Here is an 18,827-nt window from a genome sequence, read left to right on the forward strand (position 1 = left end):
TTTATGAAAGAAGAAAAGGCACTCTGGAGTTAAAGTCAAATGCACAACCAATCTGGCTATTGTCACGAGCCAACTCTACCCAGGAGAGCGAGTGGGTGTCCCAAATTCTAGGCGTGCCAGCTTGCCAATGTTGGATCATGCTTATTAAAATAAAAACAAAAACAGTATTTAGTTATGTTCTAGAAATATTTTTAAGTAGGAACTTTTTAAGTAGAAAAGGCTATCAAGTAACATTTTGTAATCTATATCGTAATCTATATTGTAACAAGAAGACAGATGAATTGGCTAGAACTAGAAAATAGAATATTTATCGATCTGCGAACTAGTAAATTGTTCAAGAACTTCCCGGCTAGCCCCAGACCAGCGCAGAGGAGAGGAAGTCTGTGAGTACACCGAAGAGTGAGAAGGAGGAGGTCATGACCACTTCCTGGGAAGGCCACAAGCCAGCAGCCTCGCAGGGGTCAGGCTTAAGTGCTAACAAAGTGAGATGGCTGAAGGAAAAACGTGAAAGAGATGTAGGAAGTGTTTATTAAAATGTATAAGAATAAATTTTTAAGGTTTGTGTTTTTCTTACCAAACAAATCAAACTTTCCAAAAGCCCCTCAGTATTTTAAACAGGGAACTGTCAGTTCTGTTCAATCCTCAACCTCTGGACAACACTATGTCAGGTGACATTTTCCTTTGAAGTAACTGCGTCTGATCCACTGAAGCATTGGATCTCCCGTGGTGAGGGGTTAGCTTTGAAGGTGCTGGGGCATGCAATGAAGGGAAGGGAGAAAGGAGCAGTAGAGACCACGGAGAACCCCCCCCATAAGAATTTTATTTCTGGGGGTCAGAAGGAGGACGGAGCAAGAAGGTGACAGCTTTAAATCTCTGCAGTCCATGGGTTCACTTTAAACCATTGGTTGGGGAAGCAGGTTATTAAAAGTAGTGTGATTACAGCACCTGCCTCCAGTATCTCCCAAACCATGCTGTCCATGGACACACAATCGTCTACAGTTGCAAAAAAAGTTGTAAACATGAGATTGCTAGGAAGTGTATAGATAGAGAATTAGAAGTGTTTCCTGATGTCAGGCTCCCTCTGTGCTGGAAAGAACGGTCACAGGCCATGGGTGAATGAATGAAGTTCTGTCTCGCCTTAGGCAACAGCTCATCCTTGGTCAAGCAATCTACAGAAACAAAGTGAGCTGATAACATCCAGGAGTCCTTTTCCTTGTCTTATTACACTGTGGATTTTGATAATAGGGTTCTTTAAAGTCATTTTTCTTAAAAGAATATAATGGGAGAATAGGTACCTATCTTGGAAAAAATCCTCCTTCAAAGTTTTGAGTAACTGTTGGTTTCCCAATTCTCCAAGGAAAATCTGCCCTCATGTAACTCCAACCTGCAGGGGTGGCAGAGGTTGAAAACTTTACTTTCTGTTTCTTCTTCTCGAGTTTACTATAAATGTATTCTTTGGACAACCATGGACAAAACTGTCATCATTCCCAGAAGGAACACCATTTTCATGGGGTTAATAACTTTTGTAAGATGCATTCATTGTGCTTGGCTATAAATTTCTGTTTCTATGGAACATTTTTTTCTTGTCACCATATTTGAAATCCCAACTATTATGTTTTAATGCTTTTCATACTGGTACAACTTTAAATAAAATATTTAATCTAGATATGCAAGAATTGCCACAGAGAGATTCAGCCAAAAGACTTCATTGGTCATTTTAGGATTCAAAAGTTTACAACTGAACAGTTGAGTTCATTGAACAATGTATGGCTATTGAATATCATTCAAAAAACAATTATTAGGTATCTGTATTTGTCAACAACTCTGCTAGGTGTTGAACAAATAAAGATGAAAGTTAATCTTTGCTTCAGAAAGCACACTGGCAGGAAATTACCCCCCAGGGGCCTGTGGTAGGATAGGAAGTGCCCAAAGAGCTGTAGGAAGGCTTCCTGGAGAAAGAGGACCTTTGGCTAAGCAAGGAACTGAATGCTTATGAAATAAAATTAGGGCAAGGGGCATGAACATTCTAAGTACCAGGGCAAGTGTATGCAAAGACCTGCAGGAATGAGATGTTCTGGCTTATCCCAGAGAGCGTTTTGAGATGGGATAGCATAGGAAGTGGCAGAGGGAACTGGTGGACTTGGTATGCCATACTAATACTCTGAATTTTACTGAAGGCAATAGGAAGACATTGAAGAATTTTAAGAAGGGAGTAACAAGAGTTCATAGCAAGGTGAGAGGAAGGTCATAGGCATTGAAAACAGGTCTGGGGGAAAACACTTCAAACTAGTCCTTCATTTAACAGTAAGTTAAGGATAGAGCTTAAAAGTCAGATAATACTACAAAAGCTAGATAAGAAATATTTGTTTAACTTTGCCAGCTTTAATGTGTATTTAACTTGGATGGTTTAACTTAGTGTCTTTGAAAACATTACTTAGGTGACAAGGGCAGTATTTCATTATTGAAGTTATTTGTCAAGATTTCTAATAAAGCACTTGGGGCATTTCACTGTTATAGAGATCAGTAGTCAAGTTAAAGAATAACTGGGCGTAGAAACAATAGCTGCTGAGAGAATTAACTTCATGAGGCCCAAGTTGAAGCCCAAGTGACAAAGTGAAAATGTAGATGTGTTCAGAGAAAATAACCTTAATACAAATCACGAGGGGAAGCCTAGAACCGATTTTACTCACGAGTATCCTTTTGTGAAATTTATTGGGCAAACACACCAAATAAATAATAAAAAAAGATTTTTACAACATATCAAAGGCAGGAATTTGGCATTTTGTTAATTATATCCACATCCTATTACAGAAGCCAGTAATGGGAAGTGAATTGATCACAATCTGAAGAGAGGCAATTTAGAAAATTTGCACAAGTAACATTGTTAATTTAGCATAAGCATGTGAGTTGAATTTGTCTAGTTGTAAAGTATGATCATGTTAAATATGTTAAAATTATACTGATGATTGAAAGCGAAGTTTAATTATTTCAAGAAAAATAATTACTGAAATTGAGACCTAAGATAAATTTGTTTTTACTGAATATTAAACTGAGTAACCAAAGGTAATATACAGTAAATATCAAAGGTTCTTTTTGTTTTAACACTGCTGTGCCTCCCAAGAAGGATAAGTTCTAATCAATCTTTCAAACCAAAAATGAGTGGGGGTGGGGAGGAGAGAAATCACTCTAAAATATAAACAAAGTCCTTAAAATTACACACAGTCAAGTTAACACCATTTTCAAGTGTAAGCAGATACTGCTTTCTCCGGTGAAGAGTTTACTATTAGGGGTACTTTCAAAAGCAAGACACTTGGAATAAACAGCGAAACAAAGGAGAACTATTTGATTCAAAGGCCTGTGCACATATGGAACCTGTTAAGGGGACGGTGGCTGCAGAAAGGACTACAAACGAGTGTGAGAGTCACCTAGGCTGTCTCAGAGAGGAAGGGATGGGGGCAAGGGTGGGTACAGAAGCAGAAAGTGGGCCAGAGATCAGTCAGATGGGAGGGAGACAGGCTGTGGGGCAGATGGTCTTTTCTGTTCCAAAATGTTCAAAGTTAAGGGACACTCCTTACCACACTTTCATTTTATACAAAGAGTGAACTAAGAAGAAACCAAGGGTCTGTCAGAGTTTTTTCTGGAGTTATTTGTGTCATTTCTTTGATAAATTTTGCGTGCTTATGTAATTCATTTGCTGCCTTATTCAAACAAGGCCCTCCCTTGGTGCTCTCTCCATAACCCTGAGCTTACAATTAAAAATGTCAATTAATTAAGAATAAGGTTCCTCTGTACATTGTGTAGTTATCAATGTTAGGTTACCTTCCCATGAAAATTTCCAGAGAAGATTGATATACTTTGACAAAGTGTAATGATTGCTTATTTAACAAGTTTAGAACCAGTCTGATTAGGAAAATGGTAATTTTCACAGTCCATTAAAAATTCATGGACACAGATGAAAAAAATGGCTAACTTGCCTTGCTTTGGCAGAGTGGAATAACAGCGATCTACAGGCCAAGCTACCTGACTGGCACCTGGCAGGGAAGATGAATTCCCTAAGATATTTTAACAGATCTTACATGGCTGCCAGATGGAAGTCAACATTTAGTCTCATTAATCAAGCTCACAGATCTTGTAGGGCCTTCCCCTAGACACTGTGAGAAATAAAAAGCAAACAAGAGAAACACTTCTTTGAAGAGCTGAACTCCTAATGGAGAGACCAGAATAAATATCTAGTAACACACAAAAATGCAAAGAATGAAAACATACAGATCAATTCTATGGACCCAATGAGAGATTGCACATAGTCAGGGACTTGGCCCGATCAGGTCAGTATGTAGCAAGTGCCAGGCTTTACATGCCCTCCACCTGGCTCGATACAGCTATTCTAGTCTCAGGGCTGGCGCATACAGGTAGACTATGTAGCATCTGAGTCTGCAGGACACAAGCACCAACCCAATTGGCCATCTGAATCCTTGGCATTCTGGCCTCTGTAATGTAGTTGGGGTCTCACATGGACCTGTGCTTTTCACTGAGCTATTTATAAGGGAAAGTTTGTGAGAGAAAGACTTAATGATAGGTATCCTAGGAACCCAATTATCCCACAAGAAAGAAATAGGCATCAACAAGAGAAAACTCATTAAATGCCTATACTATATAATATACATTAACAGTATTATGAACGGTTTTAACTGTCTGATATACAGAAAAATTTCCTTTTAATTTTTATATTTACTTATAAATTAATAAAACAAGTCTATCATCAACTAAAATTGACATACACGGACTCATGCCATGCCAACCACTATTAATCTAATTGACCAAATTTATCCCCCTTAGTTACAACAAAAAGAAAACATACAGATGCAAAAAAATTGCAGATACACCATCTAGTGAGGATGACTAGAAGAAAACAAGACTAACTGACCCAGAGACTGTGGTCCATATACCTGACTGGGAGTATGTTTTATGGACAATCAGCTTTCTTTATGTGTTCTGATTCTTGCCAAAGTAGCTACTTATCAATTTGAATGACAAACAGTGCTGATTAAACATAAGGAGTCATGACAAATAGCCAAGCCAAGCTTTATTTCAGGGTTGCTCCAGGCAGAATGTAATAAGGATACTCTTTAGAGTCAAGGAAGTACCCGCCAGAAAAAGGCCAGTAGCTCTGGAGACAGGCCTGAGTTCAAATACTGACTTCACCTTTAATAGCATTGTGGCTCTGCGCAAATATCACAGCTTACTGACCTTTCCTCTCTTTACCTGTAAAACACCCAATTCCTCCTGTAAAGGTTGTTATGGGGAATAAACATACAAAGTGCTTAATGCAGTGAATGATATGGATGTACTAAGGAGTAGGAGATGGGACCCCCCCCAAAAAACAGAATTATCTTCTGGAGGGTGGGCCCCTTTGTAATACAGGCTTCCTCTGCTAGATGAATGTTCTAGAAAGCCATCTGTATCAGTGTACTAAGTGCTGTTGTTGTGAGAGGCTGCATTTGGCATCAGTAAATTTTTTTGAAAACTCTTTCAACGTGTTTCCCATTGCATGATGGGTGATTTAGGAGCGTACCCACCCATGCTGTGCAGAGTGTTCAGCAGTTTTTGACCAAAAATGGCATGGCCCCCATGACCCACCGCCCCTATTTACCCTGTCTTGCCCCAAGTGATATTTTTTTGTTTCCTTGGGTGAAAAAAGTTCTCAAACGAAAATGTTTTGCCAATGTGGAAGAGGTGAAACAAAAAACAGCAGAAGCCCTAAAAGCCATCAAAATTGATGAATTCAGAAACTGTTTTGAACAGTGGAAAAAAGTCTCAATAGGGGTACTGCATCAAATGGAGAGTACTTTGAAGATGACTGAGGTTTAACATGTAAGAACAAATACATGATTTTTTATAAATAAATTCCATTTTGGGGGGCCCTCACTCATATGTCCACAGAGCACAAAGAAGTTTTCCTGGACAGAGTAGAACTTCCAAATCCAGATTACTTTGGCATTTGTTCTAAGATGAACTTTACATGTTGCCAAACTCATTAAATTAGATGAATGGCAGCTAATGAATGAAATTTAAGCAGCTAAGTAATTCACACCCCCAAAAGAGCTTAACAACTATTCTCAACTTTTCTTGTTTATCTGACTTAGAATTTAGTTTACACTTGCTGTCTAGCCCAGTGCATCCCAACTTGGTGTGCATTTCAGAGTCACCTGGGGACCACTCAGAAAACACAACTGCCAGAGGCTCTGCTGTAACGCGAATTTGCGCTGACTCCTAGGCAGCCGTTGCCTCATTACACCCTCTTGGTGATTCCAACAGCCAGGGCCTAGACGCACTGGTGCAGCTAACCACCCTTGAAAATCTTTGAAAAAAAAAACAGCTTTACCCATCCTGACTTCAGAACCTTATTCCAGATTACTCAAGATAGCGGCTAGTATCACCAAATCACTCCTTTCTTTACAAAGTAGAGAAAACTAAAAAAAGCATGTAATTAGTCAGCAGAGCTTGAATGGAAGGAAATTCATAAGATCGCAATCCAACAATCTTTTTTAAGATGAAAAAAATGGGCATTTTTTGCTTGGAAATATAATGAGCCATGCCTTATAGCAGATGTCCAGTATAATTATGTAGTAGAGAAAGGTATTTTTAAGGGCCTTTTCTCTTAAAGTTATTCTTTTCCTTTTGAAGCTATACAAAGCCAAGATAACTATCTTAAAGACAGATTAGAGGAAATTCTGAATATGTCGCTTACCAGTTCAATGGAAATCGGATACAGTCGTCTTTCAGAGAGAGCCACAGTGATTGGAGGACTGGTGGTTGCATATGTTCTCATGGAACTCTCTTCTACCTCCCCTCCATTTCACTGAGCGACCCTGAGCAAGTCCCTTAACTGGTCTCCAATCTAATGCGTCCTCCGCACAACGCAATCGGCGCCCGGCACCAAGTTCCTGCCATGGGCACGATTTTCATCAGCAGCTTACCAGTGTGCTGCCATCGGTCCAGCGGAAGTCATGCTCAAACATCTTGTCATTGAGGCCTATCCACTGGTAGTCATGGCCCACGCCTACAAAGACGGCAAACGACACAGGTATTTGTATTAGCTTTCCAACATATGGATGGAATGTAGTAAAAAAAAGTATTTCAGGGTGAATCATGCATCCCCCTTTCTGGCTGAATTTTTGTTAGGTTGCTCATAAAAATGTTTCATGGTCCAACTTACTTTTGTTCTCCTACCCACTGTGCTTTAAACTAAAAAGTTAATTTGCAAACATTGCTAAACATTAAAATATCAAATGTAGACAATAGTTTTTATAGCAATTTACTACAATTTGAATGTTTTTATCCATGCTTCCTGATGATAGAAACTTTGGATTTATTTTTTTTTATTATGCCATTAGCAAAAACTGCAGTGACCCAGTAAAACTGAGAGATCTTACCCATGCTGGCCTCACTTCGGAAGCCACATGTTTGTCCTAAAGCAGTTGAAACACTGAATACCTACACCAGACAGTTCTGTAGAATTTCCTCAAAAATAACGGCTTTCACCATGAAATGAGTCACAGGTAAACATACCAGGCAAAAAAGTTAAATGAACGTCTATTCAGATTGCAAATTAACGATCAAATTTCTAAAAGATAGCAGGCATCAGGAGAACATGTAAAATCAAGCATCAAACAATGCTTTATGAGCAGAATATTCTACATATTTGCTACGTAAAACCTAGCTGCCCTCTTCTTTGCTATAGTTTAAAGAGTTAGTAAACAGCTTTGGTGGTAAGTTTCATAGCATTGTCTCCATCTACTCATTATCTTAATATGAAAGTCCACTTTCTATGGTCTAAAATAATTAGAAACTTGGATGAGAACAAATCTTGCACAGAGGATAAAAATAGGGTACTATTAACAATTCAATCTTAATTACTGGGACAAAAATAACTGAAAGCAATGTTCTCTTTAACTTTAGACAGCATATGCTTGTGCATATTCAAAACAGAGACCATAAAGGCAACAACCATCAGAATAATTATATTGAACCATTAAGAGGTAGCCATTTTTGTAAGTCAAAAAATGATCAAAGCAATTTCACGTATTTGATCTATAGCACGCTGTTTCACCTCTTAGTGCTGGCTGACCAAGATAAATGCCTTCCTATGGTATAGCTGACTGTTTCCCAAAATGGGGACTCATATAGGAGAGATGATTTTAAGTAGTTCGAAGATGAAGGACTTAACAAGTTGAGTCAACACTGAGAAAGCTACTCTTTTTGTTGGTGGTGGTAGACGGAGGGAAAGCTAAGCAGGTGGTGAGAATGGGTGCAGCTTCAGGAGAGCAGTGTATATTTGGTACATACGATTCACAAACATTTGTTCCTCGTGAGAGAGAATGCTTGTGAGATGGGCGCCCTGCAGACGGCATTCCCTTTCAGCTGCATCCCAGGTGCGTCGATGGGCAAAGTACTTGTAACACTGTCCTTGGAATTTGTGCCAGCCGTAGTCACATGTCTCGGTGTCTGGGCAGAGATAAGGCAAGAGGCTTAATAAACTCACCTACATCATTTAAACTTGGCTCACCGATCCAAGCATTAACAGAAGACCCAAGGCATACCAATGCAACATCCCTAAGTAACTGATTCATAAAACTTGGTCATGATGACAAAGAGAGTATGCTAAAGAGGGCCCAGCTGATTCCCGCAAGTGGGTGGCTGTACGGCAGGTCACCAGATAAGGTCTGTGGCTCCATTCAACTTTGTTTTGTTATCATGTAGGTGACATGCTTGTGTTTTATCCATTAGCCTCTGCTTAGACACAGGCCTGACACACTCAAATGAAATAAAGACATCATTTCACTTAGTCTCAGAACCTGGGGAGGACGTCTCATGGGGACTTACTATACATCTTTGCACTGAAAAGCCAGTATTTAACTGCAGTCTTCTTGATTAAAGCCAGCTTTAGCAGGAGAGAAGCCTGGAGGAGAGGCCAGTCAACACTTCTCAGGCTGCAGCGTCTACTGGCTTACTTGTGAAGTAGTTGGGGCTAATCCCTTACAAATGAAAGTTTTCTGAAGAGCATCAGTTAAGTGATAAGAATTCTGGCTAATAGGATTCTGAATGCTTGCATAAGGACTTCAAAGGTCTGGCAGTAATTCCCTTCCCACTTCCCCGAGAGATAGCAGGTGGCCAGTAGCTGGCCAGGTAAGATTTACAAAGAGAAACAAATCTTCATCAGTAGGCAGCCTCTGGGATATAGCTAAGCCTGCATGCCTTCTTCCTATAGGTAACTGCAAATGCAAATGTATCCAAATTTCAAGTTTATTAAAATGACAAAACCTAAGTTCTTTAGCTGTATTCCCAGTATTTTACCAAGACATTTTATTTGGGTTGATAAATATATCTATCTTTTCCCCTCTTTCATGACAAGCGCACTGTAACCAGTGTCCTGGTAGGAGGAAAACATTTTTTCAATATATGTAAATTATACACTGGCAGTAAGCTTCAGCGGTACTTCCTGGATTGCCATTTTTAATGTATTTTCTCATAGGAAAGCAGCCTTGCTCCAGCTCTGCATTCTCAGTGGTGATCGCCCCTCACACTCACCCACTCGCAAGTGAGGTTCAACTCTATTTGATAATAATACATAGAAATATTTTTGATTTCTATAAAACAATTCTCACAAATATATTTAATATTACATATTAAACTAACAAAACTGTAGAGTTCATAGTATTTTAAGGACCAAGAAAACTTTCCATGTTACCTAATGACCATCGGTTCTTCCCTTAAATTTACTGATCAATAAAAAAAAAAACCTCTTCCATGAAATAAATGCTTGTTTTATGTATCAGACTTGGTGGCTAAATGGAAAGTCAAATTGCCTCCTGATTCTCATTCTGTTTGCTCCTCTTCCTACAATTGTGGGAACACATGTACCCTGAGAGATTAAATTCATTTTTCCCTGGCTTCAGTTATTTGGGCCAGAATCATAGGACAGATGCTACTTATCTCTGAGAACAGTCTTCATTTCAGTTTAGTCTGTCTGGCCTGTTGTTTAGTTACAGCCAGCTGACTAATTGGTTGAAATTGTGTGCACTAGTGGCTTTGAGCCTTATTAAAGTGCTGTTTGGAGACACCAAATCTCATAGGAAAGGACATGAGGCACAGCTAGATGATTTGGTATAAAAGTAGCACTCAGTGCCCAAGAATGAGGCATATTTTGGTTACTTGGATATAGTAATTTCCCTTTTGTGGAGTTCTCATGAAGGACTCGAGCTGAGGTACAAGTGGTTGGGAAGGAATCAATCTTCATTCAGGAGGGGGTTAGTTTACATGGGAAGAAAATTGGAAAAATTTTTAGAACACTCTTACTGCCAAAGTCAATAATGCGATATTATAATAGCACAGTGTTCCTTAACCTGAGAGATTATCATTGACTTTAAGACACACAGTTTAAAATTCTAGAGGATTCCTAATTTATTGAATAATGCATCATAAAAATTCCTCTATATACTCTTTCTTATCTTCTATTAACCCAAATCATTTTAGTCTGGTTTTATCTTTTATCAGTAAAATAGATTATCATTATTTTTCATTTTACACCCATACAAAAAACACATGATTATAAAATGTAGACACATTGCCACATCATTGCTACAACACCTTTCTCGGTTAGCAGGTGCCTACCTTCCTGTCAGAACATGGCTCCAAAAATAGGGGCAGAGTTTCTGTTCAAACTAGAAAGGGACAGTATATTTATCTGTACTAAACACTACTTGACAAAGTGACTTTTTAAAAAAGCCAAATATCCACACTGATTTACTTCACACACTTAATTTTTATTATTCAATATATGTGTAAGGCCCTGACTGGCGTAGCTCAGTGGATTGAGCGTGGGCTGCAAACCAAAAGGTTGCCAGTTCAATTCCCAGTCAGGGCACATGCCTGGGTTGCTGGGCCAGGTCCCCAGTGGGGACCACATGAGAGGCAACCACACATTGATGTTTCTCTCTCTTTCTCCCTCCCTTCCCCTCTCTCTGAAAATAAATGAATAAAATCTTAAAAAAAAAATATATATATATATATATATGTGTGTGTGTGTAAGGAAGAACAACATGTCAGGCAGCATCTCCTAGGGTTCTCTTCTGAAAGGAGGTATCAGAAGCAGTCTGTTTACCCTATCTTACCTAAAAGCAATGTAACACATATTTCATTTATTAAAAGGCAACCCTTCTGGATGATTCTGTCTTAAAATTCATTTGACATGGAAATACTTTTCATGCTTTAAAACGCCTGTAGTACATAGGCTACATTACAAAGCCCCAGGTTTCATTTTGCCTGTGCGTGTTAGGGGTGGGGGGAGAGGGAGGGGAGGACAATTCCTATTCACGACCACAGGAGATGAAACTATCACTCTTAAACAATCTCACAAAAAAATCCATTCACTTTATTATATGTACGCAGTGTTTTCAATACCTCTGACATATAGCTGTCAAGTCTTAGGAAATTGTCAACACTGAGGCACGTCTCACTGGCAAGCTGTATCACTGACTTTGGCTGGGGGCAATCTGTGTGTACAGAACTGTCTTTCCATGGTTCTAAGACCCCATCTAAATCTCAAATCTGTTATCATTCCATCGATATGTAGCCCCCATTCTGCAGTTACTGGGAGTTGGGGTGTTACTAAGGCAGAGAAAAGGAAAGGTCAGCTGAAGAAACAATGACCCAGTCATCACTGAAGTTTGGACAGAGAACTGTTTAGACAACAATGCTGCTGTTAATGAAGAAAGCATTTGTTCTTAGGCAACCTGAAAAAGAGCAGGAAAAGTCTTGCACAGTCCTGGCAGTAAGTCACAGAAGCACAGCTGCATCTGGTAAACAGACTGGGTGGCTCTTTCGCAGCATTGCATGGATGAAAGTTAAACTTACTGTAAGATAGCACAGAAGGCACCTGAAAGTCAGGTGGTACCAGAAATAACAGAGAAAATAAACCTTTTCCATTACAAAATTCCTTTAAAGAGATGGGAAAGGTAACTGGGCCCTGAATCCGCCAGGTACAGCCATGGACAAAATAGTTATCTGTGCGAGCGACCTTAGAAGAGAAATGATGTTGTAAAAAGCTAGGCTTTAAAAGGCAGCTTAGGTTCGTTTTTCCCACTGTCTAACTTATCAGCTGTGTGACCTTGAACACAACCTTGCTCCTCTCTGAGCCTCAAATTCTGACCCATTTATAATACTGCATAGAAATACTGGGTCAACCAAATGAAATAATGTACCTGGAAGCATTGGATTAACTATAAACTATCCAAAAAATAGTATCTCTTCTTATTCTCTGCCAAAAATTGGGCTGAGTCACCAAGATCAAGGGCTGTGTCGGTATTGTTCAGAGCTATGTTTGCAGTGCCCAGAACAGTGCCTGGAACACACTAGGTGCCCAATAAACACCTGTTGAACAAGTGATTTTTTGAATTGTTCCTTGTACTTGGAACAAAGGGCAGTCAGAATCATCTAAACATATTTCAATAACTCAAGCGTATCACCCTTTGTTTCTTCAACAAACAGCATTTTTCTCATTGTTTTACTTTAAGAAGGAAAACAGTGAGAAAATTCCTTGGTCAATTTTCATATTAACCTTTTAAAATTCTAAAGCAGATTTATGCTATGCAATAAAGAGAAAGAAAAAAACAACAACCCTTAAAACTCAGCCATCAGCCATCCCCTTCAACTGGCAGTTTCATACAGGCTCCTTTTAGTTTTGCTTTAATTGTGGTGACGTCTGGAGTAATGCTGAAAAGCGGAATGTAGGGCCAGACCAATGTGTCTGAGTGTCTAGTACATTTTCATTTTGTCTGGTGAAATGGAAGTTTGACACTAGGCACTTTTGTCAAAGCCAAACCACTGGACGACTTTAAGTAGAGGAAATTGATGTTCCAAAGTTTAGTGTGCCGAGCATGCAATTTGTTTCTGATTGATGGATGAAGAAATGTTACCATTAACCACCTAACATTCACTCTCAGGTTGGCCATAAAGTGCAAATTACAGGGATTGTGAGATTGAAGCCATCATGAACCTAGACCTTTCATTCAGAAAAAGTAGATGCTTCTTCACAGGAAAATTCCCTGTTGAGCAGATTCACAGTATCTTTTACACAGTGTTTGCCAAGCCAAAGTTAATGCATTCTAACAACTGTATAAACTCATTCTCCATAGACGACTGACTATGAAAACTAAGCTCCTGGAGTCGCAAGTGCTTATGGGGAGAAAATAAAGGCAACAAACATTGAATACTCCTCAATATGAACCACATGCATGGATTAAGGTCTATTCCTAATTTGTCCTCAGAAAGAATACACATAACAATGTTCCTTTTGTTGGCTATCTGGTCCTAAGTTCAGCTCAGTGTGTCTGTCTCCAATTGCATTCTATCAGCAAAACAAAAATGATCAAGTCAACGCTAGTTTTCAGATGTTGTGGGCTATGGTCATGTAAGGAAACCAAATGTATTTAGGTAACCTGAGAATTTCCTCTGCAGGAAAGAATATGCAGTGTGGCCAAAGTTACTAAAAACGTCCAAATCGTTATGGCAAAAGGCCATCTAGAAGTAACATTCAAAATGAAGTAGCAATGAGGTTCGTCACACAAATGTTGCAGCAGCTCTTACCTTGCTCACAAAGTGCACCGACATAGCTGGGGAGACAGAGGCACCTGAATGTATTAAAACCGTCCACACACGTGGCTCCATTGCGACAGGGGTTAGAGTGACATTCATCAAAATCTGAAATAAAGTCATGAAAGATCACAAAAGTACTTTCAAAAACAGTCAAAGGATTCTGTTTAGTGTAAGGCTGCTAGATACAATACAGGATAGCCAGCTTACTTTGAATTTCAGATTTAAAAGAAAAAACTTTTTTTTTAGTGTAAGTATATGCCTAACTTAAAATTAAAAAATTATTCTTGTTTATCTAAAATACAAATTTAACTGATCTCCCTATTTCTATATTAGATATTTGCTAAATACCTGGCAACTCTAAGAATATTTCAAAAGTATTAGAGGAGCGTCATTGTATCCATTTCTCTTAAATGAGTCATATGAGCTTTAAAATGAATAGTTTTAGTCTAACCTACCCACCCTAAATCCTGGCTCTTGCTTCCACGACCTCACTCGTGGAATACTGAAAATTCCAAACAGCCTCCCAACCCCTGAGCGCTTCCCTCTGCAATGTGTCCGCTTCCCTCTCCAATGTGTCCGTTGCTCTGCTGACTGCCACCTCCTTTGTTCCCTGGACAAACAGCATCAGCATCACCTGGGGATGTTAGAAATGCACACTCCTAGGGCGCCCCTGATCTACTGAATCAGATACTGGGCAGGGAGTAACAACAGTCTGTATTTATGGGGCGCTCCAGGTGACTCTGATGCACACTAAAGTCTCAGCATCCCTCAGCCAGAGAATGAAGTGTAACTTACTGAGTACATGCCTTCAGGACCTCCTCAGACCTACCTAGATCCAACCTGCTTTCTAGTGCCCTCTCCCCATATGTGCTCTCCCAGAAACCCTTAAGTAGACAGACCCCAATACTTGTAGTCACCCAGATGCGTCCTGCAGTTTGTGGTCTCCACGCTTTTGTTTGGTACCTGAGGCCCCCACCAAAACCAATCAAACTCCTCCCCACCTTTTAGATTTGTATCAAATGCAGCCTTTCTACAAAGACTTGCATGATCTCTTTAGATGAAATTAATGACTTCATTCCCATAGCATTTTGCAATTTCACTAAAATTTTAATTAATGTTTATATTAAATAAAAGGAATAGTTTTAAAATGAATATACAGAGTAAATTAAATTTCCAAGTGGTATATAATGATTCTTACCTAAAGAAATGGTCTTAAAAATGATGATATTATATAGTAATGATATCAAACACTTCCATGGTGCTTGCTAAGTGCCAGCCACTGTTCTAAGAGCTTCATGTGTATTCAGTTATTTAACTCATTGACTTTTAATGTAAAATGAATGCAGGCCAGATAGATGCATATATATATAGTGTTTAATATGTCATTATTCCTTAAATATTACCTATTGTTTTATCCATATCCCACTAATTAGCACACAGATAAAGCTTACTAACTCTGTTGGCTTCTCTTTTTAAGACAAGTACTCTTTTAAGATGACATTGGCAATTTTATTCCACTACTTCTGTGGGCCTTCTTTATTCAATCAATATGAGCTAAACTCCTTAGTTTTAAAATATAGCTTTGTAAAACTCTGTTGTACTTAAATTGATCATTTATTGATATGCAGATTTGGAGGATAGATTCATATTTTTTCTTAATACTGATGCAACTTCATGTTTGTAGAAAGCCTATCTATAAAAAAACACAAAAACACATTGCCGCCCTCAGTAAACTTCACTGAGTCTTGGATATATGAGCAAAATTCAGTAACCATCTGGGCCCATTTCCCAGGATCTACTTAAATTATGCTGTGATCGTAACTTCACTGAACACAGAGTTCATCTACACATGGGTTTCCCTGAAATCCTCCGACTGAATCGAGCAATATAAAGTCTCCCCCACTATGTCTTTCGGGCAAGGACGTCTTACCGAGTTCACAGCGGTCACCACTGTATCCTGGCACACAGGTGCATACGTAGGAAATTTCGGTAGAATAGCAAGTGCCTCCATTAAGGCATGGGTTCGTTTTGCAACGATCAGGTCCTTCATGTTCAGGAAAGTAAGAAAAGTAATTAGGCTCATCTCTAACTTTCAATGTATTTTAGCATAAGATGCCACTTATTGCTACCATAATATATAAGCTTTACCATAGCAACTTAGAGATACTACACATAAAAATTAACATTAACTTTACTCTCTGGAGTGTTTCCTGGCATTATTAACAAATTGTTATAAATTGCATCTATTCATTTCTGGGATTTAATCATTATTATTTTAAACAATATTTTGTACAGTATCTGGCAACTAACATATTCTACTGCAGATTTAGTTGGCATGATAATGGCAATTGATTTTAGTCAAAAATGATTACACATATGTGCACAGTGAATGGAAATGTATTCTTTTAAACGAGGTTAGTTCATGTGAAATGACTGGATACACAGAACATGCATTCTTTTTAGCAGATTGGCTTGTTACCATCATTTGAATTATTATTGCCTTTTACCACTTAATGCTCAGAAACTGTTTTTCTTCGAAAGTGTGCACTGAAGTCTCTTCTGCTACATTAATATGCTTTTTCCAAAAACACGTTCCAAATGTACTCCTTTAAAGTATACTTGAAGAAAAGCAACATATGGATTAAACTCTACTGTATAAAAACAAACCCAAACACAAAAACCTCACCTAAAATGAAATCCCCAATTTTCATTACAGTTTTTCTCATTAAAATGAAAATAAAATTAAAACTCCTAGCAGATAAATATAAAGGCCAGACACACAAATTTATGAAGAGAAACAGTTTAAAATATGTTTACTAAATGCAAATACTTTTACACTATTTGAAGCACATATATTATTCTGTAACAAGTCTTGAATAGTTGTCTTTACTTTTATAGCTAATATTTATTTGAATATTTTTCTAGAATTGCTTATTTCAAAATGTTCAGAATCCACATTACAGTTTAAAGTTTTGTAAAATGATTAAGATAAATGGTTATATATGGGCTGCGACCTATTTTCAAGAATCTTAAGACCCAAAACCCTGAAATGAATACACATGAAAAGATGTCTACTAATAAAATATGAACTTAAGGAACATCTGGATAAAGAAGGTACTGCTCTAGAAGACAACTGAGTCTTTTCTACATAAGAAAATCAAACTCAGACTTTCTGAGTGTTAAGTAAATTCGAAACCTCTAGAAAGCTCGATAGATTCATACTCGCTTTGTGTAGGTTCAACATTAGGCCAATTAGGTTAATTCAGATGCTTACACCTACTCCAAAAGCTACTCCAGTTCTTCTGAGACTTTTTCTCATATGGTCCTAACAACATTTAAAAGCTCCCTATAGCCATTTTAGCCTTCTGTCTTTCCAAGTACTCTGCCTGGATGGTAAGGCTGCAGTCAACAAGGCCTCTACGTGTTGCCCTCAGTACAAAGTCAACATGACAATCATGAGAAAGCGCTTGGTAGAACTGTGATGTCCCACACAGGTGTGATGTACTAACTGTTCCTGCCACAGACTTCAGATTTCACGCTGAGTATGGAGCAAGGGGTCGGCAAGAAAGTGGGGCTTCCTATGAACTTAAAGTAGCTTAGATTAGGAGAAAAGTTTTATTTTTGTGATTTTCATCCCTACACAGTTTGAGTTAATCTCTGAAAGTTGGATCTGCAGCAGACAGACCAGGCAATACAACGTGAACGGCCGTTTACTGAATTAACCTAAAATGACAATGTGTTTTGCAATGAAGACGCAAACTCTCACTCTAGGGAAACACTGTGGAACGGATAACTGGTACGCATTGCTTATTCATTTGTCAAACTTAATTCTCTCTCAATATACAGTTATCACCAATGATTTGTATATCATATTTTCACCAGCCTGAAGTGCATGTTAACTAAATTACAAAAGAATAAATATTGGCCAGATTACTTGCTTATCATTTATAGATTAAATACAGAGTGACGACAGAAACAACTTCATCAACCACATTTGATATATTTTATTCATAAAATATTTAAGTCACTTATAAAAGTTGCACTTTATGACTATTTATCTGAAGCACAACAAACTGAAGCATTAGTGGCACAAAAGGTAATATTGAAACGATCAGAAGAATAATTCTAAGTATAGCCATGCCATAAAGCATGCTCAGTAAAATAAAACGTATTTTCAATCAACACAGCCTTTGAAGTACTGATTGTTTTTCTTTTTCTAAATAGTAGCTGGGTGGTGATGGTTACTATAGATTCCACTGACATTGCCGTTTTAATAACATTCCTGGAAAACCACCATTACAGAGGACTTCTCTACATTATCTGTCTAGATTAAAAGGAAAATAATTTCTAAATGTAAATATTCCAAGCTCTATGGTTTACATATCATGAACTATCAATTATCCATTTTTAGATTAATAGGAAACTAGCGAAGATCAGTGGAAAGATCATGGACTTTGGAATGGGGCAGATCTGCGTTCAAGTTCCACTTTTCCCATGGTGTGTGGGTCTGTGCAGCCCAGGGCAAATTACAGAACCTCTCGTATAAATGGGGAGGGCAGTACGTGCTGTACAGCTTTCTTTGTGAAGGTCAAGTGAAAAAACAGGAATCCTCTTTCAATACTAAATGCACACCCTGAATACCAGTGTGTCTAGGCACTGTGTTAGAAGCATTATGTTGGCTATCTGGAGCGAGGACATTGAATAAAAATTGAAAAATAAAATATGAATGGATATCTGATACTGCACAAACTATGTGAAATGCTTATTAGAGCTATTTACAAATTTTAAAGACCTAATGAACTTTGATATTGCCATATTATCTCTTATCAGTGAGAAACTTTTAAGAATTTGTTTTCTCTTTTTAAAATTAACACATGTGACTATGGGACATATGAGAAAGTAATACTTTGGTTGTGAGTAAAATGAAAATTAACTTTTACACCACTACCATTTTCAATTTTTCCTTGGTGTAATTATACATTGTTTCTAAAATACATGAAAACACAAAGCTCAGAAATTATCTATACTTACTTTCTTTGCATCTCATTATGGACTCAATACTGTGGCCTGGCCTGCTGCTTTGTGAACAATATAGAAATCTCCCCTGACTTAACATCACAATAAAAATCTATATACATATATGTTAGGGCCAAGGGACTGTTTCCGGGTTTGGA

At 38.2% G+C, this 18,827-nt stretch overlaps 1 protein-coding gene across 3 annotated transcripts in view; it reads right to left on the bottom strand.

Annotated features, from left to right (window-relative positions):
- VCAN (versican) overlaps positions 1-18,827 on the bottom strand; it is a 106,148-nt gene that overhangs the window by 19,494 nt on the left and 67,827 nt on the right. For all 3 annotated transcript variants that reach the window (XM_045197905.3, XM_045197903.3, XM_045197904.3), the window contains 4 exons: positions 15,584-15,697; positions 13,645-13,758; positions 8,347-8,505; positions 6,978-7,060 (listed from right to left, as the gene is read on the bottom strand). In XM_045197905.3, coding sequence (XP_045053840.2) covers positions 6,978-7,060; positions 8,347-8,505; positions 13,645-13,758; positions 15,584-15,697 — 470 coding nt within the window. The remainder of the gene's footprint in view (positions 1-6,977; positions 7,061-8,346; positions 8,506-13,644; positions 13,759-15,583; positions 15,698-18,827) is intronic.

The sequence above is a fragment of the Desmodus rotundus genome, chromosome 1 (assembly GCF_022682495.2).
Source record: "Desmodus rotundus isolate HL8 chromosome 1, HLdesRot8A.1, whole genome shotgun sequence".
NCBI classification, from domain to species: Eukaryota; Metazoa; Chordata; class Mammalia; order Chiroptera; family Phyllostomidae; genus Desmodus; species Desmodus rotundus.